The sequence below is a fragment of the Ictidomys tridecemlineatus genome, chromosome 9 (assembly GCF_052094955.1).
Source record: "Ictidomys tridecemlineatus isolate mIctTri1 chromosome 9, mIctTri1.hap1, whole genome shotgun sequence".
Taxonomy (NCBI): Eukaryota; Metazoa; Chordata; class Mammalia; order Rodentia; family Sciuridae; genus Ictidomys; species Ictidomys tridecemlineatus.
In genome coordinates, this window is record NC_135485.1 from 146,584,903 (window position 1) to 146,611,985 (window position 27,083).

Consider the following 27,083-nt stretch of genomic DNA (forward strand, 5'->3'; position numbering starts at 1 on the left):
ACCTAGGGCAGAGAAAGGTTCTTCCTGCTCCTCTGGAATTGTTGACCTTGCATTTCTGCACTGACCAGGTGGTCGCCCGCTCCCTGTCGGGTGCTCTCTGGGAGCCTCCCTCCCACGCGGATGCATCCTGTTCTCCTCTCCATCTTCAGGTTGGGCTCATCTTGCTTCCTGGCTTCTGCTGCTGTTCCTTGCTCTCTTGTCCTTGTGGGGTTCTGGAGAAAACAAGGGATGCGAAAGGCCTTTATCCTATCATCCTGAAGCCAGCCATCTACGGTTAGGTTTTCTTCATTCAAGCCCTAATGATGACAGTATTTTTGACAGAACTAAGATCCCAGAATGGAGGGATATTCTCACAATGAGCTTATCAGGCAAATGGAGTAGATGGCTGTCTAATGACCACAAGAAGGCTGCCTGCAGTCCCCACTTGCAGTCATCTCAGCATTATCCCTCTCCATTTATCTAGTACACAACATTTTGAAGAATAATAGAGTGTTTGAGTTGGAAAGAGTTCATCGAGTTCAAGTCCGGTGCCTTATTCCACAAATTCATCAACTGGAGCTGACGGTGACGTGGGATTCACAGCAGCCCCAGGCCCTCTGGGACCTCCAGATCCCAGGCTGTCCTGTGCATACTGTAGCTTCCACTGGGTTAAGCATTTCTTCCTCAAAACATTGTTAATGCAATTACTCCTAGGAGAAACAACACAGGAAACTATTAATTAGTATTAATTCATTTATGAGATTCAGTTAAGTCATGGTTGCACTTGGCTGCTGACGGCTGAGCAGCTTGCAGAGCTTGTAAGAGGAGTTGGGGAGGGGAGAGGAGCAAAGGCTGTCTCAGGGCCACGCCTCCCTGCACTTCCCATGCTCTCTTTTCCTGGCCTTACCCAGGCAAAGGGAGCCCCGTCCACGCCTGGCCCATCCTCTGCGGGCTGAGCTACAATTTTAGGAATTTTCTCATTTCTGTGCTAGGATTGCAAACCTCTCTGAAGGTGTTCTTCACATGAAGCCGTTCCTGCCTAAAGTACCCACGAGCCCACGGGCTAGGTTTACTTCGGGCAGTAAGACCACAGGGAATGCAGAGGGAGGGAGAGCATGTCCCCTGAGCTCCTGGCCCCGTGGGAAGGAACGCTGGCATTGGACCAGAGTGGCTTCTGCAGCAGCATGCTCAAGTAGCCACGAGTGTCCCGAGCAGCACCAGAGGGGAGGCTTCTCCACCACATCCACACTGCCCGCAGCCGATGGCAGCCTTGCTCTGGACGGGAGCCGGGTTAGTGGCCCTGCAGGGAGAAGGCATGGAGGGCTGAGTTGTCGGCTTCCAGTCGTGGCTTTACAAGGATAATCAGGACGGTCCCAGTATTCTGTCTTAATTCAGCATCTGGGTCGGGGACACTGTCTACAATTATCCAGTCAGAAAACTCTCGTTATAAACACTTCTACTTTCAAATAATAGGTGATGATATTGTTAGTCCTGGACCTCTGTAAAACATGAGACTTAGCTGTCCGCCCCTGTGTGCCCTGTTAAGGAAAGAGCTTGACCTGAGGGTACTCTGCATCCGCTCTGAATGCATTTTGTCCAATAAGGTCGATGCCTGTGGATTCTGCTGAGACGCAGGCTGGAGAGACACGAGGCGGGAGCGAGGGTCGAGAGCCCCAGACTTCGACTTCACACGATGACAGTGACAGAAAACCAGGTCCCTCTAAAAGCTGTAAAGGCTAAAATACAGACATCTTCAATAGTAACTAGTTTAACTGGCCAATAAAATCTCTCTTCAGTGAGCAGCTTTTTGTTTGATTGAATTCATTTTGTCTCTGTTCTTATTTAACTATAGGCTGAGTTCACATAACTCTTATTGACTCTCATCATACTGAAATAATGAATATTAGTTTTAGTAAGCATTGTGAAATTCATTCATTTTAGAATATAGGCTTAATTAGTAATCAATTTTCAGTGGTTATTAATTTTAAGATTTAGCCCACATTTGCCCCCTAGGTTATCCTGACAAAAGTCAACTTTACATAAGATCAAAATCAAGAGATAGGGAAGTCATCAAATACCTCCATGATATAATTAGGAACTGAGTCTGATTAACAGAAATGTGTACTTGGACATTTGATGGAAAGAAGATTGTTATTTCTGTTATTGGCTTTGATCAGTGTGTCCGTGAATTTGTTTTTATAGAAGAATGCCCCGATTCCACCCCTCCCCATGTGACTGAGGAGAAGGTCCTGCTCCTTGGCACCCAGCCTGTGGGCCACCTGCAGGTGCCAGCCCTCTGAGAGGGGTCCCTCTGACCTTGCTCAGGCCAGGCGTGCAGACCCTGCGGACCCTGAGGGACAGCGTGAAAGGAAACTCGAAGCAGTGCGTGGTGGGGTGAGGGGTGATGGGGTGAGAGCGCAGTGCAGACCCGGAGGCGCGAATGCCCGCGTCCACATCAGGAGGCACTGCTTCATGCTTCCTGGGCACACGCGGAGGCAGCGTCCCCTGGAGCCAGGCAGGCTGGGCAAGGGGCCGCGCTGTCCCCGGGACTGAGAACAGGGACACGCCTTCCCTGTCTGGTTCCTTGCTGAGGAGTCTGCAAGGCCTCCGTGCCTCCTGGAAGGATGCAGGGCAGGTGGAGGAGAAGGGGGCCCGAGGTCCCTCGTCCCTGTGGCCACCCAGCTGTCTCCCTGCGCTCGGGACTGCCAGGACCCTGCATTTCGTTTTTCATGGCTTGGAACTGTGGAAACCAAGGCCCTGCTTTCCTCTTTCTTAGGTGGATGCTTCTCTTGCAGCCTGGTGTGCTGTGGTGGGGTGCGGTCCTGGGCCTCTGACTGCCAGCTGCACTGTGGGACACTGTCCCCCACTTCCACACTGGGCCCCCCACTGCTGACGTCCAGGGTGCCCCCACCCTCTCCAACCTGCCAGCTGTGCTGTGGGAGGTCACCCCCCACCTTCCACACTGGGCCCCCACTGCTGACGTCCAGGGTGCCCCACCCTCTCCAACCTGCCAGCTGTGCTGTGGGACACTGTCCCCCACTTCCACACTGGACCCCCACTGCTGACGTCCAGGGTGCCCCACCCTCTCCAACCTGCCAGCTGTGCTGTGGGAGGTCACCCCCCACCTTCCACACTGGGCCCCCACTGCTGACGTCCAGGGTGCCCCACCCTCTCCAACCTGCCAGCTGTGCTGTGGGAGGTCACCCCCCACCTTCCACACTGGACCCCCACTGCTGACGTCCAGGGTGCCCCACCCTCTCCAACCTGCCAGCTGTGCTGTGGGAGGTCACCCCCCACCTTCCACACTGGGCCCCCCACTGCTGACGTCCAGGGTGCCCCACCCTCTCCAACCTGCCAGCTGTGCTGTGGGAGGTCACCCCCCACCTTCCACACTGGACCCCCACTGCTGACGTCCAGGGTGCCCCACCCTCTCCAACCTGCCAGCTGTGCTGTGGGAGGTCACCCCCCACCTTCCACACTGGGCCCCCCACTGCTGACGTCCAGGGTGCCCCCACCCTCTCCAACCTGCCAGCTGTGCTGTGGGAGGTCACCCCCCACCTTCCACACTGGGCCCCCACTGCTGACGTCCAGGGTGCCCCACCCTCTCCAACCTGCCAGCTGTGCTGTGGGAGGTCACCCCCCACCTTCCACACTGGACCCCCACTGCTGACGTCCAGGGTGCCCCACCCTCTCCAACCTGCCAGCTGTGCTGTGGGAGGTCACCCCCCACCTTCCACACTGGGCCCCCCACTGCTGACGTCCAGGGTGCCCCACCCTCTCCAACCTGCCAGCTGTGCTGTGGGAGGTCACCCCCCACCTTCCACACTGGGCCCCCACTGCTGACGTCCAGGGTGCCCCACCCTCTCCAACCTGCCAGCTGTGCTGTGGGAGGTCACCCCCCACCTTCCACACTGGACCCCCACTGCTGACGTCCAGGGTGCCCCACCCTCTCCAACCTGCCAGCTGTGCTGTGGGAGGTCACCCCCCACCTTCCACACTGGACCCCCACTGCTGACGTCCAGGGTGCCCCACCCTCTCCAACCTGCCAGCTGTGCTGTGGGAGGTCACCCCCCACCTTCCACACTGGACCCCCACTGCTGACGTCCAGGGTGCCCCACCCTCTCCAACCTGCCAGCTGTGCTGTAGGAGGTCACCCCCCACCTTCCACACTGGACCCCCACTGCTGACGTCCAGGGTGCCCCACCCTCTCCAACCTGCCAGCTGTGCTGTGGGAGGTCACCCCCCACCTTCCACACTGGACCCCCACTGCTGACGTCCAGGGTGCCCCATCCTCTCCAACCTGCCAGCTGTGCTGTGGGAGGTCACCCCCCACCTTCCACACTGGGCCCCCACTGCTGACGTCCAGGGTGCCCCACCCTCTCCAACCTGCCAGCTGTGCTGTGGGAGGTCACCCCCCACCTTCCACACTGGACCCCCACTGCTGACGTCCAGGGTGCCCCACCCTCTCCAACCTGCCAGCTGTGCTGTGGGAGGTCACCCCCCACCTTCCACACTGGGCCCCCACTGCTGACGTCCAGGGTGCCCCACCCTCTCCAACCTGCCAGCTGTGCTGTGGGAGGTCACCCCCCACCTTCCACACTGGGCCCCCACTGCTGACGTCCAGGGTGCCCCACCCTCTCCAACCTGCCAGCTGTGCTGTGGGAGGTCACCCCCCACCTTCCACACTGGACCCCCACTGCTGACGTCCAGGGTGCCCCACCCTCTCCAACCTGCCAGCTGTGCTGTGGGAGGTCACCCCCCACCTTCCACACTGGGCCCCCACTGCTGACGTCCAGGGTGCCCCACCCTCTCCAACCTGCCAGCTGTGCTGTAGGAGGTCACCCCCCACCTTCCACACTGGGCCCCCACTGCTGACGTCCAGGGTGCCCCACCCTCTTCACAAATACACACGTTTAGAGATTTTCAAGGTGTGTGGTTCTGATGACCTCGGCCACCCTCTCCTCCTTCCTGCCCACACTAGGCACCTGGGCAGATCCCGGAGGGCTTTGGAGGCAGCTGCGACGGCCGACAGGTGTTGCTTGGGGGGGCCTAAGAGGGTCTCATCTGTCAGCACATCTCTGCAGGCTTCCTGGTTCTCCCCTCCCCCTCACGGCTTCCATCACCACCACCTCCAGGGCCGAGACCCCCATGCTGCCTGTCCCCGACGGTCCTCCTGTGGGCTCTTCTTGCTGTTCACCAGACCATCGACTGGCTCCTGGCCACTGGCAGGTCCACTTCCTTGGTGTGGCGAGCTGACTCGTCACAAACTTTCGAATGTCACTCTCTTTCTTTGGCCACATTGATGTGGTTGCTTGGCCTGCTTGCCTGGCACATGGCTCCAGTAGTGGCTCCTTCGTTACCTCATTTCAGTAATGAGTTTGAGGCCACTTCTTTTTTCTTTTTTTTTTGAGTTAATCTCTTTGTTTTTAGTTGTAAATGGACAGGATACCTTTATTTCTTTCATTTATTTTTTAAAAATATTTTTTTAGTTGTGAATGATCCTTTATTTTATTTATTTATACATGGTGCTGAGATGCGAATGGAACCCAGTGCCTCCCACACGCTAGGCGAGTGCTCTACCACTGAGCCACAACCCCACCTGATGGATTGATTGATTGATGTTGAGTACCAGGGGTTGAACTGGGGGCACTCACCACTGAGCCACATCCCCAGCCCCTTTTTGTATTTTATTTAGATACACTGAGTTGCTCAGGGCCCCACTTTCGCTGGGGGTGGCTTTGAACTCCCAATCCTCCTGCCTCAACCTCCTGAGCCCCTGGGGTTACAGGTGTGTGTCACCACTCCCGCCTGAGGCCCTTTCTTTAATGATGCTCACTCACTGCCAGGTGCCCAGGGTCTGGGGATTCAGTCCAGAGAGCCATCATGGAAGCTCTTCTCTGTGGAATCTCAATGTCCCAACACCTACGCTCACCACATGACTTAAGTAAGACTCCGATTTTCAACCTGTTCGTTTTTCACGTTCACGGGGACAGTACAGCAAGGGAGGGACAGCTGGGAGGACCTCCTCGCTGAGGCACTTGTCCTGCCGTCAGACCTTCTGGAAGTTCCTGAGTATCCTGATGAGGTCTCTTTGTCTCCAGGCTCCTATCAATCAACAAGTACTTTGAACATCCTGTGCTGTGTTAGGCACTAGGGTGACGACACAAGAGGGGAACCCAGGCTAAGTGCATGGAGCACTTGTCCCAATCAACCTTGGGGACATGAATGTCACAGGACACCATAATCAAGGAAACACAAATCAAGGAGACAAAATTAAGTATCCAGACTGATGAGCAGACTAGCAGTGTCACACAGCAAGCTCAGGTCGGTGCTCGGCAATGGTTTCAAAAAAAATCCAAGACTCCACCTTCCCAAATCAGGAGGGCCTCACCTCAGGGGGGCTTTGCCCCAGGCAGCTGTTTCCACAAGCCTCACGTAAGCTGGACCACACAGTGAGAAGGGTTTGGACGGACAAAAGGGCAGAAGGAAGCGTGTTCAGGGATGGAGACAGGAGGAGCAGTGGGCAGGCAGGAGAGCGCTCATGACGGCCTCTGTCCCCGGCCTCCACCGCTGACCAGGAGAGAGGAAATTGACCAAAGCGCCAATCTGTGGTTTCAATTAGTTTTTGATTGTTTTTTGTTTTATTTGCTTACTACATAGACACTCAACAAGTGAATTAGCAATCAATAATTAAGCAATTAAGTTAATTAAGCAATCAAGCAGAGATGTGAGCTGACAGGAAGCGAGGCCTGGCCTATGTGATTAGAGGGATTGGGTCAGCCAGGACAGGGCCTTCCCACCCCTGAGCCTGTGCCTGAGGGGCTTCTGCCTGCTTATCCCCTCCCCGTCTCCAAGGGAGGCGAGCGTCTCTGTGGTCTGACGCATCCATTCCTGGAAAGATGTGGAAGGCTGGCCTCATTTATCTTAGCTGGATGCCCTAAAGTAAATGTTATTTTAAAGAAATACTCTCAACTGATAGAATTACTCAGGCTCCCAGAAATCCACTCTTCCCCTGCTCTTCAGTGGTCACGGGGCTTGGGGATCATGTGTCCCAGAGCGGAAAGTTGGGGTCCTCTCTCACTCTGCTGTTGGGCCAGGTTCCTCCTCTCTCGGGTGCTTCTTGTCAGCAGAGGGGCTTGATGCTATAGACTTGCCTCTGCTGGGTACTTGTTCCCAGGTGGCTCCTGGCTTCAGGGCCCGGTGTCTGCACAGGACCTTGCCTGGCTCACAGCACCACAGGCAGGCCCAGCCCTGGCAGGCGCCTGGCTCTCCTCACAGGCTTAAACCACATGGGGTGCGGGTTCGAGGAAGGTTTGCCCACGCCATGCCCTGCTCCACCAGACTGCACCGTCCTGTCTCCAGACACGACAGGCCTGGCCAGAGCCCTGCCCTCAGAGCTTTCTTCCTCACTGAACCTGCGCCTTGTCTCTGGCCCCTTCTGTTCCTTCTGTGCCCTCCTGGGACAGCAGCACCACAGCTTTGCTGTTGGGGTGGCAGAGCTGCCCTGTCTGCATGGGAGACCGCCATCGAGCTCCTTCCAGAAGAATTAGGGTAACAAAGGAACTGAGCAACTCATTCTGCAAGACAATCTCCCTTTTCTCAAATTCTGTTTGCAAATTTGTTTTTTTCTTGCAAAACCTCAGAACACGACTGTGATCTTTCTCTTTGTACCCCTCCTCTGCCGTTCATCTTCCCCGTTTCCCTTAAGCAACCACCCAAGCCTAGCCTGCACCCCACCCAGGTGAAGCCCTTATACCTGGAAAGGCAAAAGAGTAACAGCCTTAACATCCATCTTAAAATACGCGTGGTAGAGGAACACCCTCGATGGCTCAGGAACAAGCAGGGTGATAGGTTGTAGGACAGTGAAGGAGGAGTCTGGGAACAGGAAAGAGGCTGGCCAGGCAGGGTGGGGAATGTGCAGAGCCCCTGGGGCTGCTGACTGCTTCTAAAGGGAAGTAGGTCAGGGCAAAATCGGGGATGAGAAGAGCAGATGCTGGGGTGGCTGGGGCGTAGGAAGAGGAGAATCAGGAAACGCACGGAGTCAGAGACTCCAGGTGAATCCCAGGCTGCTTGTGCATCTCTGTGACCTTGGGCAGTTTCCCTTGCGCTGGGCTTTCTCATTGTGAAGCAGAGGAAATGACCCCTGCTCTACAGCTTTGTGTGGGGCTTGACTGGGCAGTGCCTTGCCTGAGGATGCTTCACCAGCACTAGGTCCTCCTGCTGGGAAGCTGACCGGCTAGTCCAGCGGCAGTGTGGGAGATGGCGTCGCTATGGGAATGGTGAGGACGGCCCAGCACAAGTGGCATTCCCAAGGAGAGTGGATGACCTTGAACTTGCAAACCTGATAGGCATGCCGGAGGGAGCTGGGTGAAGGCAGATGGTTGGGGTATTGTAGAGGGGTCAGGCAGAGCGCTGTGCTTGTGGGCCCTGGGTTCAGGTGGGGAGGCTGGGAACCAGGCACACATGTATTGAGTACCTGCTCTCTAAGGGACACTTGGATGGACCCTGTGAATAAGGAAAAATAAAACATGACTTTACTCTCTAGGAATGTATGCAATTGTGGTACAAATGAGGGGGACACTTCATAATACCATCTTTAAAAAATCAAGTAATGTAAATAGGTGTAAAATACATGGAGTATAAGATAATTGGTTTAAAATTTATATAAGAAATTATTGAAGAGGAGAAAGACTATCAGAAATCTAGGATGAGATAATGATGATATCTGAGGAATTTTAGACCTAAGAGAAACTCCTTTACCTCCTGGAGGGAGAGTTGTTCAGTTTCACCATCAGATTAAAGGACAGAAGCCACATGGAGAGAAGCTGCTTACACTGAATCCCATTGGTTGATGGCACAGTGACTGCTGGCGTGGGCAAGGCCCCCAGCACCATGATCACCCTTTGTGAGAAGGGGCAGTAAGCTCTGTTTTCCTTGCAGTCACGGGATTGAACCAGGGGGCTTGACCACTGAGCTGCCTCCCCCAGCCCTTTCTATTTTTAATGTTGAGTCACGGCCTCTCTCAGTTGCAGAAACTGGGCTTGATCTTGCCATCCACCTGCCTCAGCCTCCCGAGTCACTGGGATTACAGACATGTGCCATCCCACCTGGCAGCAGGAACCTTTTAAAAAATACTGTTCTTTGATCAAAGTGAGGGCGTGACATAAATTGGTCGCTGGTGAACACTTTTCTGTAGGCTGCGTATTTGCTGTGGTAAGTAACCTCCTGGGGATCAATTTTAAACAGTAACAAGGCATAAAGGGAGTAAATGCATGTAAGGTCATGTCCCCAGCCTGTGCGGCTCAAAGGTGTCATTTCTATTTCTCTTTGTTCAGGGGCAGGGTGGCCAGTGCTTAACAGCCGCATATCACCACCATTAAGTGTCTACTGGAAGTTCCCAAATTTCAGCACGCATAGAAATTGCAAAGGAGGCTCCCTTAAAATATGTATTCCAGGGCCCCCCCTGAGAGAGTCCGACTAGTCTATCTGGGATGAGACCCAGGAATCTGCCTTTGAACGGGCACTTTGAGTGACCCCAGGCAGGTGGTCCTCGGGTTTCTCTGGGAAACACTCCCAGAGGCCAGGTGAGTTGATGGCAAAGTTGTGAAAACTGAAGGTTTATCCTCTGTAATTTCCCTCTGATGGTGTGGGGCAGAGAGTCCCCAGTGAGATACCAAAATATTCTCAGAAAGAACTTCTCATCTGCTTAATGGTTTAGCAAAAAGCATGAAAAATAAAACTTTTTTTGCCTTAAAATGTGTGGCCAGTGCAAGTCATCTCTGCTCCCTCAGACAGGTGGCTGAAGCAGCCTTGTCCTCTCCACAGCCCTGGAGCCTGGGAGTCTGGGAGCAGGGTGCTGGCATGGTCAGGTCCTGGTGAGATGTGCCGATGGCGGCCTTCTCCGTGTGTCCTCGTGTGGGGGGTGGGGCACCCCTCCCTGACTCTCCTTACTGGGCGCCAGCCCCACCGTGAGAGCCTCGTCTGTGACCTTAGCCAGGCAGATACCCCCACAAAGGCCTGTTCCCAAGTACCATCTCATCAGGGCTCGGCGCTGGCCTTCTGGAGGGACGCGCATCTGCTTAATGGTTTAGCAAAAAGCATGAAAAATAAGGGCATCGCAGTCAGAGTGCAGTCGTCCCCCTCGGCCTGGGAAGGACTGGTACGTGGTCCTGAGGAGCCTCTGACCCGAGGCTGGGCCCCCAGGGCTTTGACCAGGAGAAGTCCCCCGGAAGGTTCTCGCACCGTGCAGGAGGAGTGAACCACCGCATGGGGCCTGGAGGTGGACATTCCTGGGAAAGCCATTTGGGTGCCAACATTGCTGGAGCGCAGCGTCCTCCCCAGGACCCTGTTTCCTTCTTATTTCTCCTGCTAAAAGAGTTGTATTGTCAAGACGAGCCGAGGGCAGCCGTGGTCGTTCAGTCCAGAGTAATGAAGCCTAAGTTGGTTCTGTAAGCAACGTGGAGAGAGCAGGGGCAGGGGACATGGACTTCCTGAGGGGTGGGGAGAGGGACCTCCTACTGCAGACTCACCAGGAGGACCAGTGCAAGGAGGCAGCTCTTCCATTGTGAAATCACAGGATGACTCGCTCTGATTGAGAACTCTGGCTTCACACTTAACTCAGTGTTAGAATCTTTAAAAACAGAATGAAAATGACTCATGTGACTCGGGTTGTGTAGTATTAAGGTCACACATTTCAGTTCGAATATACAATGTACACGTTCTAAGATAAGAATAAATGGCAAGAAAAAAGTTAAAATACTAAGAAATGTCATACACAATGTGAGGTCCACAGGTAATGGAATGGCTCTGCCTGGGAGTCCTGGGAGACAAGTAGATCTCAGCTGCTCAGACACACCCCCAAGGTCAACCATGTGAGGTGGTGGATAGGCTAGCTTGCTTCCCTCTGCTGTGTATATCCATCTTCTATACCTTGAATATACACAATGAAAGTTTCATTTCAAAAAATTTTAAGTACTAAGAAATGCTAAAAAATATATATGAAACAGTCTTTTCCAAGTGTCCTCAGATCAGTCTCTTAGAGAAGTTGTGGGGTTTTATGGGTGAGTTTTCTTTGTAGGCAACATTCATTAAACTAGAAAGCCATTCCATAAGGCTTTGACTCTCTAGTATGAGCTTTTTTTTCCCCACACACACAAAAAAAACCAATCTGAGTATAGATTGGAATTCTGCAGTTCTGTATCCTCCATATACGTATTCTCCCTATTGGCTTATTCTGATACTCATAGATAATACTAATGTATTATCAATGGCAATAACTAAATTAGTCTTTTATACAACATGAAAATCCTAGCCATTCAGCTATTCAGTTCATAGCTGAATAGTAAAACTATTAACCCAACCAAGTCAGTACCATTCATGGTAATAAAACATACTTATTTTAATAATATTTAAAAGTTTTGTTTAAAACTCCTCTCATTGAGTTTGAGGTTGAAACAAAGTTTTCTGTACGGTTCAGTGAAGGCCATTTCCAGTTCTTGCCTGCTTGGAAATCTTCATTATGTCCACATATACCAGCCTGGAGCCCCACTAGTCTCCCAGTTCCACCCACCATGCACCCCGTTTCACACCATGCTCCCCCATCTCACACGTCCATACTCTGCTGTAACAGCCAACATATACCCAGCTGCAGAAAGACTGTAATGTAATGCCAGTAAATAAGTGCCTGTATTTAAAACATTTCTGTCCATTAAAGGATTCAAAGAAAAGTTTCAAAAGAATTTAGTACAAATATTTTAATACAAATATTCAAGCTACAATTAAAACTATTCAAAAAACACGAGAGGGTTTAGTGAAAGATGGAATTCCCTGTCCACTAGGGCTCCCTGTTCGCTGCCCATGACCTCATGGCCTCATTGGGTTCAAAGCTTCTTGTGCTGCTTTCTAGAGAGCATCATAAATACAGTATATGTATATGTGTGTATGTGCACATGTACAGATGTGAACTTATAAGTGAGTGTACATATTTAATTCTAAGAGCTGTGGACAGTGAGGACAGTGCCACTCAGCACTCTCTGTCCTGGGATAGGTTCACAAGCCTCCCTGGGGTCCTCTCTGGTGTCATCTGGAGCCCAGGTTGGCCTTGGTCTCCATTTAGAAACCTTCCGCAGAGTGGAGAGCTGCTGGGGACTGGTACCGTCTCTGGTCTACCTGCTGGGGAGGCTGCCCAGCCTAGATGTCCTCCTCCAGGCTCCAGGGAGGCCAGTGGCCTCCCAGGGACTTCTCAGCCCTGACTCTATAAATATGCTTTTCTCAATGGTAGGAGGTATTTCTGGAATGTATTGTCAAAATAAAGCATTTTCCTTTCCAGCCACTTTTCAAAAGACAGCAATGTGAGGGGGGAAATGTTTTATCTGGTTCCTTTTGGTGCAACTCATACCCCCCTCCCCCTGCCAACACACACACACACACACACACACACACACACACACACACATACACACACACAAAACGACTTTTAAAGGAAAATTATGTTGAGTGCTTCAGTCAGCAGAATGCTGGGACTGGGAAGAGGTAAAGACATGGATTTGCACGATCATTGTGCAATCTTCAATGGCCACTAGACACTGCACCAATCATTAAGGTATTCCAGATAATCACAATGTAAAATTATATTATTTATTTAGCATCATTTTTCAGAGACTCATAATTTCTTTTAAAAAGCTTTTAGCTTTTCATTCATAAGCTTATGAGCAAAATCCAGAGAACTTGATAAATTTTCATTTTGCACGTGTTGTGAGGAAGCACAAGGGAATGGAATTATTTACCCAACCTCATAAAAAAATTGATGTAAACGCAAGTCCCTGCACACATCAATTAATGACATGGCTTTTATAATGCAGTCAAATCTTACCTAATGAGGTTGGCATTAGGATTTCAGAGCACATTATTCTAGATGTTCAGTTAGTACCTTGATACTTTATTCTCAAAGTAATACTAGGGAACTTTAAAACATAAATCAAACCATATCCTATTAGTTCAAAAGTGCAAATATATAGGTAATTAAACAATTCTCATTACAGGACAATTACTTTCAGCAAAGTAAATACGAATCCATACTTGAATTTATATTTGCTGAATCTTGATTAGGTCGTTGAAAAGACAAACCCTGTGATTTTTTTGGAGGAAGAGGGGGAGGTCCCCTTAAGAGAAAAAATTAAAACCAATATCTTACAAGATGGATGCTTGGCCTAAGTGCCAATCTGTGTGTAGGGGGCGGGGGTGGAGGGAGAGAGAGAGAGAGAGAGAGAGAGAGAGAGAGAGAGAGAGAGAGAGGAGAAAGACATTTTCCATTAAAAGTAGGAGCTGTGCGTGGAGAGGGTCGCTGTGCCCTGACGCATGAGTACACAAGCTTCTTCAGTGTCCCCAACCTGGTGCCTGGGTGCCAAGCACCTGCAGCCTCTATTTCCAAGACTTTAAGAGGAGGAGACGGTTACTGCCACAGGGCAGGCTGGCTGAACGCCTGCTGTGCCAGGGTCACCCGAGCGGTGGGTGGCTGAGTGGGAGTGGTCTTCACCGTCATTCCATCAGAACCGCATTTTCTGGGGACGGGAGCTGTTCCCCGAAGGGCTCCCTGCCGCCCTGGCGTCCAGCTGCTCCTTGTGGCTGCGTCCTTAGAGCCGGCCTGGCGGGCCCGCCCGGGTCTGGTGCGCGGCGACCCTGCGAGCCCTGGTCCCACAGCTGTTCTGTCCTTGCGCCTAGGTCCATGGAGGGGAGCCCGTCCCTGAGGCGCATGACGGTGATGCGCGAGAAGGGCCGGCGCCAGGCGGTCCGCGGCCCGGCCTTCATGTTCAACGACCGGGGCACCAGCCTCACGGCTGAGGAGGAGCGCTTCCTCGACGCCGCCGAGTACGGCAACATCCCCGTGGTGCGCAAGATGTTGGAGGAGTCCCGGACGCTGAACGTCAACTGCGTGGATTACATGGGCCAGAACGCGCTGCAGCTGGCCGTGGGCAACGAGCACCTGGAGGTGACCGAGCTGCTGCTCAAGAAGGAGAACCTGGCGCGCATCGGCGACGCGCTGCTGCTGGCCATCAGCAAGGGCTACGTGCGCATCGTGGAGGCCATCCTCAACCACCCCGGCTTCGCGGCCAGCGAGCGCCTGACCCTGAGCCCCTGCGAGCAGGAGCTGCAGGACGACGACTTCTACGCCTACGACGAGGACGGCACGCGCTTCTCGCCGGACATCACCCCCATCATCCTGGCCGCGCACTGCCAGAAGTACGAGGTGGTGCACATGCTGCTGCTGAAGGGCGCGCGCATCGAGAGGCCGCACGACTACTTCTGCAAGTGCGGGGACTGCACCGAGAAGCAGCGGCACGACTCCTTCAGCCACTCGCGCTCGCGGATCAACGCCTACAAGGGGCTGGCCAGCCCGGCCTACCTGTCCTTGTCCAGCGAGGACCCGGTGCTCACGGCCCTGGAGCTCAGCAACGAGCTGGCCAAGCTGGCCAACATCGAGAAGGAGTTCAAGGTGAGCCCTGTGCGCCCGGCTGCTCCCTGGGCTGTCCACACTAGGCGCCAGAAGCTCTAGAATGGGTTTCACCTAGTGGATCTTAGGTCACCAGGGATTGGGAGCACCCTGCGGAGTTGATGTGATGATTGTCCCCTTGTCGATGATAGTGCTGTGATATTCGCTTTGCGGATGGGTATATTCTGAATCCGAGCTACAATTTTGGTATACCTCTGTGTTCCGGGTAAACGTTAAATAAAACTCAAGACCTCTCCACCCCGGTGTGACCTTCCTCTCCCCAATTCTTCCTCTTGTCTTGCAGTTAGTGTCCGGTGACACCCAACACAGAAGTAGTTATTAGCTTTTTTGGCTTGTTTTTATTGGGGGGTAGGGATGGGGATGCCTGGGCCCTGGAGGAGCTGCAGGACCAGGTCCATGATGGGAGTGGACGCTCCTATTCCTTCCCTCTGCAGTGATATTAGTTTTGAAAGCCCTGTTAATGGGCACAAGTGTTTTGATAGCCCTTTACAATCAAAGATCAAGAGGATGATATAAAACACTATTAAAATCATTTCGTTAATGTGACTAATGCCTCTCCCTGAATTCCACAAATGTATATTCAGAGGGTGAGACATAGATGTCAGGTCAACGCAGAAACCCAAGGACACCCAAATGGGTTGCCTTAATGGATTTTGTTGTTGTTGTTAATGAGTGAACATTTTTATTCTGCTTTAATGGACTTTTTAAGTGAGTGAACTTTTTTCTGGACCTAATTTCCAGTCAAGCAGTATTATTTTTATAAAGATTATATATTAGTGAGAGACTTTTTTTCTCAATGCTGCATCCTCCTATGCATTTTGAATGGTTCTAGCTGTTAAACTCTAGGGCAAAAGTGTATTTCGTACTTCTGGTAAAAATCAGTCAAACTCTTCAGCAGTTCTTGTCTCCCACTTTTCACCTAAGAAGATGCAGGCATCAATTCCTTGAATGATTTTCTGGGCACCATGTTAATTTTTTGGTTTAGTGTTGTGGTATCAAATCACAGAAAGAGTGGTTTGTCTGTCTTTCACATCTTAATATTATTTTTCACATGTAAGTGAGATTTGTTCAATGTAGCTAACAACAAAATTCAGGTTAAGGAAAAACTGTTTTCCTCTGGGGTTGCAAGAAAATGGTGGGAGAGTGGTTTTCTCCCCTGCTTTCCAAACACCAAATTTTCTATCTATTCATCAGACCTTGCTAGATCTCCTGGTGGAGATCTAGCCTTAAGATAATCTTGTTAATTCATTCAATTTTTTTTCCTGATGCAAAAGCTAGACATAGTTATTGTAAAAATCTTTTCAGAAAACATGGGAAAATATGAAGAAGAAAATTAGTATCACTTTATATCTATTCCCTTTGAAGACATTTATTATGTGGTAATTGAAAAGATTAATTTCCTTGGATCCAAGATGAAAGTCTTTTAGATAGAATTCAGGTTGAAAAAATTCAAAATTTCAAACTGGCTAGAGAGAGTAGAAAAACATTTGGGTAAAATGCTTCTAAATATCAGGGTTTTTGTTTTGTTTTGAGACAATAATCGAAACATAATTCTGAGTTTGCTTATTTGCCACCATTTCAAAAGCACCACGAACCTTGTTTTTAGTTTGCTTGATGTATATTGAAAGTCTGCAGAAGAATTTCTACAGACAGAATTATTTTGAAAGATTCTGTAATTTACTAAAGATGGCCATGTTTGCAGTTTTCCCAGGGAAGTCACGCAGAGAAGCAATGGCAGACGTTTGTTAGTCCTAGTTTCCCCCGAAGCTGGCTAAGTCCATATCAGTGATGCTGGGACTCCACTCGGATGGAAGAGTCGCTTCTGATAACCTGTCAGGTGCAGCAGCCCACAGGGACAAGTGCAGGGAGTCCCAGAGGACAGCCATGGGCGGCCACACGCTGAGAATGGGCCAGTGTCCCCAAATCTCCAGTTCCTTTTCTCCTTGCATGGCAAGCGGGTGTAGCCTGACCCCCTCTGAGCCTGGGAGGACTGTCCTCCCTGCAGTCAGAGCCTCCCAAGACTGCCAGCCTTCTGCCCTGACGGAGGCGCGGTTCCTCCCCTGTGCCCCGTCCTCGCTGTTCCTTCTCATCTGCTCTCCTGCTGCCCCTGTGCCCTCCCATCCCGGGCGCCGGGCGTCTGTCAGGGCTTTAGACAGAAAGAGAAGCTGGTGCTTTCCCAGGCTGACCCAGACTCTCTGAGCTCTGAAAGGGCAGTGCGAGCGAAGCTCTTCCTGAGGAAAGCAGGTAACCTAATTTGCCCTGTTCTGCCGTGTTCGCAAGACTCTCTCCGCAGGGACTTTGAGTACCAGCCTTGGAATGGAAAAATAGATATCATGTTCCCTGGTGAAAACGTGGTGATTTTCCCCTTCTCAGACACCTATGCCTATTTCATCTTATTAATGGTCTGTAATAGCTCATGTCTCACCTCTCAAATTGCCTTCCTGTAGGTGCTTTGGAGGAGATTCTCAGCCACTGTGCAGTTTCCAAAGTTTCTAGAGGGCTGCAATCCGCAGGGTGTCAAAAACACATGAAGGTCATTACCTGCAGAGGTCGCGCATTCTAGGACATAGATTTAGATAGATTAACAGAGGACAGCCCAGTGACAGGTTATTAAAGAAGTATTTTAGATGTGCAAATGCTGTCTGAAGCTATTCTAAGAAACAGAATATTGGACAGGAGGGACTCTGAGTCTAATTGGCCACATGTCAGTGACAAGGAAGTCAGCCATCTATTAAACAGTGAGAAAGCAAATTGAAATTTCCTAACTCTGACTGAGCGGGTGATGTACTTTCTAAATAAAAGACAAAACAAAATGACATTAACTACAAAACAAAGCCACCAGCCTTCCCTGTGCCTCAGTTTGCCTCTCCTTAAAGCAGAAAGGCAGTTTCGATTTACATCACAATAAGGAGACAGAAAATAAATATGATCCACACGCAGGGTAATGTTTGAGAGCAGGAGGATACTCTAGGAGTCATCTGCTTCCACAGTCCTCTCATTTTACAAATGAGGAAATCAAGGCTAAATCCCAGGTCCCATTTGCTAAGCCTCGATTTGAGTGTCTTAGATCCCTGTTCTAGGAATTATAGCTAGAATAATATACCTGATAATACTGAAGCACCTCTGTAGTACTTAATGTGTACCAAGCATTTAATCCTTACAGTACTTGTAGAAGGCAGGATTATTCTCATCAGAGAGGGTAAGAAAATTCCACCAGAGTACACAGCAGGTCAGTGGTAGAAGCAGGGTTTGAGTCTAGGAGTCTGACTTCAGGTTCTATGGGAAGCCAAGCTTAATCACTACACCTCCTCCCTCTTTTGCTGTTAGAGAAAGGACCCTGGAGAACCGAGCCTGCTTAGAGTTGAATTCAGTTTTCCTCTTCAGGACAGAAAGGAATTGGAATGGAGATTAGACCATATAAATTGAAAGAAGTAGAGCTGAGTGTTGATGAAGACTGAGCTCTGCAGTCGCTGCTTTGGCTTGAGCAGGTCCCGGGGTTTGCAGCGCCTGCCCTGTACTGTGCCATGAGTCCCTCTGCCAACTGGAGGGCCATGGTAATGGAAAAGCAGCACTGTGAAGACCATTGAGCAAAGCTAAAGAGAGGAATGTCTTAGAAACTGTCACCAATCATGATCTGAGCTGCGAAGCCACGCGGCAGTCAGCATAGGCTTCAGGATGCCCTTCTGGGAACTGAGGGCAGGTGCTGAGTTAGAGGGAGCTGTCTGCCTTCCTGAGGGCTCCCAGTAGTTCTTAGGAATGGTGCCCCAGGGTGGCAGTGAAGGAGATCCCCATTAACTGGTCCTGGTGGTGCACGCCTGTAGCCCGGGTATTCGAGAGTCTGACACATGGGTTGCTTACTCCCAGGAGTCAAGAGTTTCAGGTCAATCTGGGCAATGCAAGGAGACCTCAGGTCAAACAGACAAAAAGAGAAAGAGGAGGAGGACAAAGGAAGGAAGGAGGGAAGGGCGGACCATCCTCTCCAGCTATGATTGTTTTCTGCACTTTGTTATGAAAACAAAACATTGTCCTTGCAACTTGCATGATTACTAACTTTTTGTTTCTTGACTGACCTTACAATGAATGTGAAAAAAATTTGCACAGCTTTTCTTAAAACCAGACACTTTTCAGATTATGATTTTAAAGGTAATGAGTCAGCATTTGGGTATCACTGCAAAAGCCAAGTGCTGAGCTTTCTTCCAAGCCTCGGAAGCAGCCTCTTTTATTTCTGATCGGTGGAGAAATGGCCATCCTATGTTTTACAAACCTTACAGAACGGTCTGAACTGAAGAGTAACACGAGAAAATTCCATCTAAAAAGACTGTATTAAAAAGGGAGCTTTCTATGGGAACAGGCATGGATTTAATACTTCTGTGTGCTATAATAAAACATTTCATTAGTCTTCAGGAATGGAGGGCAGATGGATGTTTAACTGACCCTCTGCTTGGAAACCAGAGACTGGACATTTTATTAATTTTATCAGTTGTGTGGTACCAACTTGAATGGAAACCAAAGATCGAAGTTTTATTCATTGTATCTGTTCCCTTATGAGAGGAGAAGGATTAACTGTGACTGTTCCGAATCTAATCTCTGACATCTGAAATGGAAACTGTTCTAGTTGGGGCAGCCTTTGAACAATACCTCTTTCCTCTACTTCTTTATTTTAGTTGGTGCAGTTTTGCCCATAAGATCAAGTTAAATATTGAAAGGAAGAGAATTGGAATTCTTTGTGTCTTCTTGCAAAGAATGATCTCTGGAAGCCCAGGAATTCTGCAGTTCTGAGTATTGCTGGGTTATACATATACAAGGAGTCTCAGAATGTGTTGAAATGAGGAATTCTATTTCCCGCAAGTGTACCAAATTAAATGATTATCTGGATGGCTTCCGTAAGGGGCTAGCATTTTAGTTCACAGAGGTAGAGCAGAGGTTTCTGAAGGTGAGACACTTTCACAAGAGATGGTCTGTGGCACCTTGACCGGAACCCAGGGCTAGAAATAGAGCTGCCTTCAGGAGGCAGCAGGGACTGCTGTGGGTGCCACTAAATATGCAAATGAAATTAAAAACTCTCAGATTATTTTTAGCAAGGTGTTAGTTCCAGTGGCCTGGAAATTTTTCTCGCAGGTATTGACTTTCTGTAACCCTTGAGGTTTCAATTATGTATAATCAGGCATTTCTCTCCTAGTTCTACTGGGAGTGATAATGTGCCTTGCAGACAAACCAGGAAGAAAACCCTCCTCATATGGTGGGAACCCATTCGCTCCTTCATGTTTATCAGAAAACATTCTCAAGCATGAGCTTGGGTCAGAACCACTCACAGGTCGCTGGGCCCGCCTCCATTTCTGCATCAGGACACCTGGTACAGGTCTGAGAACTGTGCTTTGAGAAGCAAACTCTCCCACAAGGCAAGGGATGGCGACCTGGACGGCGTCCTTCCACATGTAGACCTTCTTCCATGTCCAATTGCCAGTCAATAGATATAGTGTCGTTTGGGCTTTAGAATAACTATTGTGTGTATAAAACAGATACAACTCTTTGATCCTTTGGTCTTTCAGCATTGCCAATTAGCCAACATCACTTAATAAGAACCAGTGAATTATAAGCACATCACTTTTTTTAAAGAAATGTAAATTTTTTTTATTTTTTGTAGTGATGGTGAATCAAACCCAGGACCTCACACATCCTAGGAAGTGCTCTGCTACACTGAGCTACATTGCCAGCTAGAATTTTTAATTGACATTATGATTTTATATATTTATGGAGTACCATGTGAAATTTTGATGTATGTGTGCAACGTGGAATGATCACTTGAGCAGTTAACATATTCATCACCTCCCTTATCATTGTGATACTTGAAGTTTACTCTCAGAAATTTTGTTTTGAGGGGGTGGGTACTAGGGATTAAACTCAGGGGCACTCAACCACTGAGCCACACCCCAACCCTATTTTGTATTTTATTTAGAGACAGGGTCTCACTGAGTTGCTTAGTGCCTCATCATTGCTTAGGCTGGCTTTGAACTTGGGATTTTCCTTCTCAGCCTCCTGAACCCCTGGATTATAGGTGTGCGCCACTGCACCTGGCTACTCTCAGCAATTTTGAAATATTACATATTACAATAGTTACATTGTTGTAACTGTAACCACTGTGCTATGCAATAGATTTTGAAAATCCATTCCTCCTGTCTTAACTGAAACTTTGAACCCTTTGTTCACCATCTCTCCATTCCCTCCGCACCCCAGTTAACCATTATCTGTTCTTCACTTCCAGGGGTTGGGGAGTTTAGATTCCACATGTAAGTGAGATCGCATGCACACTGTTTTCAGAACTGTCCCGCATCATTGGGCAGGTCATAGAGGGGAACCTAGCTAAGGAGGAGGCAACTCCAGCCCTATCTATCTCAGCAAGGCTTCCCGTCTGGGGAAGGGACACCTTTGCTAATCCACACACACTTAAACGCTTTCCGCTGGGTAAAGGGAAATCTGTTGTTTTAAGCACGACTATAAAAACCTCTTGTTTTTAGAACGACTATAGGAAGCTCTCCATGCAGTGCAAAGATTTTGTGGTAGGCGTGCTGGACCTCTGCCGGGACTCGGAGGAGGTGGAGGCCATTCTGAACGGAGACCTGGAGTCTGCGGAGCCCCCGGAGGTGCACAGGCACAGAGCGCTGAGCCGCGTCAAGCTCGCCATCAAGTATGAAGTCAAAAAGGTGAGTGGACGCTTCACCAGGACGTGGCACACCAGTGCCAGTGTCCAGGACGCTTGGGGACCATCAGAGCAGATGCCATGGACTGAAGGAATTCCTGTTACTTCGTGACAGGCATTGAGTAGAGAATCCAGGTAGAGCTGCAAGATAAACATCTAGGTTTGGATCCTTTCCACTTATTATCCATTATGGGTCCTTGGATAAGTCATAAATCTATAAGTTTCAGATTCCTCATATAAAAGGAGGACATTCCCCGTTATGTGTCTCAGGTTTTGGTGGGATTTAAATGGATGAAGATATGCAAAACATTCTGGCAACTGTTGCAATTTCAATGCAATTAATAACAGTATCTGTAGCTTGAATACATGTAAGTATAATCACTGTGCTGTGCAATGGATTTCGAAAATCCATTCCTCCTGTCTAACTGAAGCTTTGAACCCTTTAATCACCATCTCTCCATTCCCTCTGCACCCTAGTTAACCACTTGTTCTTCACTTCCAGGAGTTGGGGGGTTTAGATTCCACGTATAAGAGAGATCGCATGCCTACTATTTTCAGAGCTGTCCCATGTCGTTGGTACTATTACACTGACAACAGGCTGGGGAACTCACATGTAAGGTACTATTACATTTTTTCTCATCCTAATCTTTGCAGCAAGACTATGTTATTATTTATTTTACTATAAAATAGCTAAGATAGATGATGAGGTTTCTGTTGTTCTGGAAAACTGAAGGTCACTGACTTAAATGACATGTCCAAGGTCCAGAGCTATGGAATTGATCATATAAGTATGAGAAATTGAAAGTATGATTATTTTTATTCTGATTGTTGCAGAAAAACTGTTAGGTATATTTATAAAACTGTTAGGTGTATATATTTTATTTATTTCTAAAACTGTTAGGGATATATATTAAATAAATAGATAATTAGATAATAAAGTATTAGATAATTCATGAAAATAGTAGTTGCAGTATTTTTCACTATAATAAAATCATATTTATCCAGAATCTGACAGTTTATCCATGTTGTAGCTGAGGAGGTTTCTTTGTTCTGTTTTTGTTTTTTGCTGTGTGTGCTTTAAATGGAGCTGACAGATCATGAAGACGTTAGCTATTATTAGAACAGACAGAGATCTGGTTTCCTGATCAGGTCAATGACCAGCACGGCTTCTGTCCTTTCTGCAGAGTGGCATGGAGCTTAGGAGGATAGGCATTGGAGCCACCCTGCAGGACTCAAGGCCTGATGTTGCCATGGGTTCCCCGAGTGGCCAGTGGCAAGTCGCCTGGCCATCTAGGCTCGATCTGCTGGTCAGGAAAGTGGGGACCATAACAGTGACTAACATTCGGGTGTTTGATGGTTGGTTACAGCAGATACAGGGTGCTACACGGTGTCTGCTCAATAAGCATTAACTAATAACATTTCTCCATTATGAAAATTCCTGCTCAAAGTGAATGACCTTTAGGCAAGATCAGTCACTAAAGACACGTTTCGGGTCCCTTGTGCTGGTTCCAGTCCTTGGTATCAGACTTAGCCGATTTTAGCAGGAAACCATGGAGTAAGGGGTGTTAGGAAGCTCACAGAACCAGAAGGAAAGGTGGAACTAAGCTGGGCTTCTAGAAACTTCACTGGAACTGACCTGGACAGGGAGTTTCTGTGGCCCCAACAGAACAATTCTGCGGCTGAGTAGACAGCGGCTCATGCACCGTGGAGAGGGCGCTGTGAGTCCCCCAGCCTGTTGTCAAAGGGCCCTTCCAAGTCACACCAGCAGGAGCTCTTGGCAGCAGGGAGGAAGGGGCAGTCTCCCTGCGCCCTCGTGGACACACACAGGTGTGCACACACATGCACAACACAACCACAGTGTGGAGAGCTTCTGCCTGTGGCACTCGGTGGATTCTGTTCAGACATTAATGACAAATCTCCCTCTCCTTAACAAGACAGTCAGATGTGAAGGTTCTCAGCAAGGATCAAAGCAAAATGACTTTTCATGGAAATTATTAGTTGCAAGGTAATTCAGTTGGCTTGACCGCCCTCCTCTCTGCGCATCCTTGCTGGTTGAGGTTTCACTATGTTGGGGGAAAAGATAATTTCAACAAGATTGATAGTAAGCTGTTTTTAGAAAGTTGTCTGGACACGTCTTCACGGAGCTTGCAATATGTGGTCCTTCCGTTTGGCACCTGAGAGAAGAGAATTGATTCTGCTCGTCTCTGGTTTTTTATCATTGCTGTGGAGTGTCGTGTTGGCAGAGACAGCTCATCTGCAGACGCACTCCTGTTAACCAAGCTGTCTTGCGGAGTGATTGTCCTTCTGCATGTTAATTTTAAGCAAATTGGTGCATAGGTCACAATGCGTGAGGTGTCATTAATAGTAAACTTGCTATCAGTCAACCACCAGGAAACAAACAAACAAACAAAAAGTATTTAGAACTGAAAGGTGACTTAGCCCTTCATAAGCATTTATGTTCTGTTTGTTTTATGCCCTAAGGAATATTGAAGCCTTTGGTTTGGAATCTTCACTCAATAACAGAGTATAAGAACTTCATTCTAGCTAGGCATGGTGACACACCTATACTCCCAGCTGTCCTGGAGGGTCATAAGTTCAAGGCCAACCTCAGCAACTTACTGAGACCCCCTTCTCGAAATTAAAAACAGAACACCTGGAGGTGTAGATCCTGGGTTCAGTCACCGCCCTGGGGTCTCTGTCCTGGAATCCCAACACCGCCCCAGCTCTCCCTTTCCTCTGCTGTCTCGGGGGCGGGCTGCACTCCCCGCACTCCCCGCTCCCATCTCCACCCCAGCCATGGGGAAGAGCATCACCCCTTCCACTCTGCCACTTCCCTCACCACCACCTCCTTACTAGTCCCCAAGCAAAGCGACCTCTAGATATTAAGGACACGTCTGCCCACTGAGGCTCAGAGCTGGTCCACGGGGCTCCCAAGTGACGTCATGCCTTATGGCCCCCTGTCCTCAGTAGCCTCGTGAGTCCATGCTCATTCAGCCGATGTTCCACCGTGGACACTGGCTTTATTAATGGCAAGCTGTGGAGGCCGACGACTTAGGACTTCTTTCCTCTGCCACCTGCCCAAGGGCTGCTCCCTGCTTTACTCCATAAGCAGGCCATGAGCCTGGACCAGCGCTAAGCCCCCAGAGCCCAGGTCCTGCCCAGGTCCACCCATGCGCTCCATCCCGGCCTCACAGAGCATCCACAGGTGATCAGCAGAATGAAAACGCAGAAGGCCGGGACAGGAAATATGCCACCGTGCCTTTGACATTTGCATGGGAAAGAAATTTCCCACATGAAGGCAAAAGAAGTCTCAAAGCAGAAACAAATGATATTGCACCCCAGAAAGATCACAGACAAAACAGTGGAGGACGGGGGCTGAGGTGAAGGCTCCGTGGCGGTGTGCTTGTCTAGCACGTGCCAGCCCTGGTTTCCAGCCTCAGCACCACATATCAATGAATAAATTAAATAAAGGTACTGTGTCCAATTACAACTAAAAAATAATTTATTTTTTAAAAAAAAGCAAGGGACAAACTGGGAAAAGGTTTTTCTGGATTGTCACTTATAGAGGATTGGTGTTCTTAATATCCAGAGGGCTCAGAGAAATGTGTGCGGAAACGTCCAGGGCCGGGGAACAGTGAGCAAAGGCTCCACACGTGACCCCAGGAGAGGAAGACTCAAGTTTCAGTGTTTACTCACATGCAGACCCTGTGCTCCCTCCCCCGTTATCAGAGAGCCAGAGCCACAGCTCGGGGGAAGTGGGCAAGCCGTTCGCCGATTCCTATCAGGGCGTAGATTTTGAAGGTTACTAATCCTAGAACTATTTCTGTGGGATGTCCAAAGCAAACCCTGAGGCCAGAAGTGATAAACATTACTGTTTACATAGATGGGCACTCTATTCCACTAAGAGCATGGAATCCAGTGAAAATGAAATTGAGTTTCTGAAAATTAACTTTTGGACAAAAGCATTAACTTTGTCCAATTTGAATAATGGACTCTGCCCCTAAAAAGGCTATTGAGTTCCAATCCTGGCTGGACCTCGGTCCTGCTCTTCAAGTGAGCCTCAACCCCTGCCCTCCACAGGTGTGATAAGTGCAACCTGGGAAGTGTCCCAGGAGCCGGCTGCTGCGGCCAATGGCCTGGATCATGCAGACCACTCAGTCTGTGGACCTGCGATCCAGAGAGGAAGCGTCCCCTGGCTCCTCTCCCTGGCTCCTCTCCCTGCATAACGGGCTCAGTTTCATTGTCTGAGATTCATCTAAGGAAGGGACGTGAAGCAGTGCAGGCCTGGCAGCCCCGCAGCCACTGACTCTGTGCCCTCGGCCAGGCCCAGGGGCTGCCCCCGCACCTCTCCTACCCCTGGGCTCAGGCACCTGGACAACAGCAGGCCCTCAGCCCAGTCCACAGTCTGGGAAACCTGTACAGTATAGAAGCTTTACATTTACATTTCACAACTCAATGAACTGTAAAAAGAAGTTGTCCAGTTGTCAGTCACAAGAATATTTTCTTTTAAGCTGTATGAATTGAGGCTCTATCCGTGTCACTAAAAACAAAAACAGAGTGTTCCTACCACGTTTTTACACAGCAATATGATATGTGAATATTGTGAAATCTGATTTGATGAAAAGACGGTGTAAAATGAAAATGTTTAAGTGTAAACCTATTTAATTATTCTGTCTAGCTTGTCCTGATTGGTGGTTCAGTTTACAACCTACCAGTCATTTGGCAGGAAAAAAAAAAATGTTTGTCCTAGAGTGCTGTGGTGCTTTGCTCCACCAAAAGATCGGCGTTTGCTTGGGTCAAGCATTTTTCCTTCAAATCAGAAAACCTCAAATAAGGGTATTATTTTTGTAATGACTTCAATTTGCTGGTCCACTGAAGTTGGGAAACAACATACAAATTCTATCCAGCTAGCTGTGGTGTGGAACACAGGGATATTTTTTAGAAAGTAAAATAGTTTTAAGAGATAAAGGTCAGTGCCCTATTTTGAAGTCATTGGAAAGTGAAAAACTCATCTCCTAGAGGGATTAGTTTTGTTGGTTTTTTTCCCCTTACTTGCTAATACTATATTTGGTTTTATCTTCTGCTTTTGAAATGCCCTTTATATGCTTGTAGTAGAATTTTAAATTGTTGAGAAAAATCTATTTGCATGAACTAAAAGTAATACAGATGTCATGGAGGGTGAATTATCACAAATAAAGAGAGGGTAGAAGTAGGTGTGTAGGAAACGCACCTGCTAGGCTGAGTCTTAAAGTATGACACACAGAGCAGACGCTGTGATCTGGGCTGGCATCTAACCGGCTGTCCAAGTCACAGCAAGTCAGACACTGACCCTCACGTTTGCTGTGTGGTACGGACAGGTTTCCGTCGGGGGTCTGAGGCCGTGCAACCTTTATGCAGATGTAATTCATGCCATCAAACGCATCTTCAGGTCTGGGGATTAGCAGGCAGGAAGAGGCTCCAATGTTTCCATCCTCAAGGTTTGAAGCCCCAGAGTATCATAGTCCTTGTGCTGCTGTAACCGAATATTTGAGGCTACTTTACAGGAAGAGAGATGTCTTCCTCAGAGCTCTGGAGGTAGTTCAAGTCCTAGATCAAGAAAGCATCAGCAGGTTCAGTTCTGGTGAGGACTGCATCCTTGAGACAGGCAGGCATGGCCCTAACGCGGCAGAGAGTGAAGACAAGCCAGCTCACCGCGGCGCAGGAACTCTCTCTGTAAGGTTTCATCCCCTCGGGGAGGGAGGGCCCTGGGCCTCCTCACCTCTTAGTAGAGGGATTTCTGCTTTTGTTTCAAGAGACAGGGTCTTGTAAGGTTGCGCAGCTGGCCTTGCACTCCTGAGCTGAAGGGATCCTCCTGCCTCAGCCTCCCGAGAGCTGAGGTGTGCACCCTTCACCTGGTCA

General features: G+C 49.1%; 1 protein-coding gene across 4 annotated transcripts in view; it reads left to right on the top strand.

Annotated features, from left to right (window-relative positions):
* Positions 1–27,083, top strand: part of Trpc3 (transient receptor potential cation channel subfamily C member 3) — a 114,969-nt gene that overhangs the window by 61,433 nt on the left and 26,453 nt on the right. For 2 of the 4 annotated variants that reach the window (XM_078022158.1, XM_078022156.1), the window contains exons 2-4: positions 13,699–14,470; positions 21,004–21,189; positions 21,688–21,798. In XM_078022158.1, the coding sequence (XP_077878284.1) occupies positions 13,703–14,470; positions 21,004–21,189; positions 21,688–21,798 (1,065 nt within the window). In that variant the 5' untranslated portion in view covers positions 13,699–13,702. Of the gene's footprint in view, positions 1–9,083; positions 9,193–13,698; positions 14,471–21,003; positions 21,190–21,687; positions 21,799–27,083 lie in introns of those variants that run through there. The other 2 variants (XM_078022159.1, XM_078022157.1) reach the window with 2 other exon arrangements.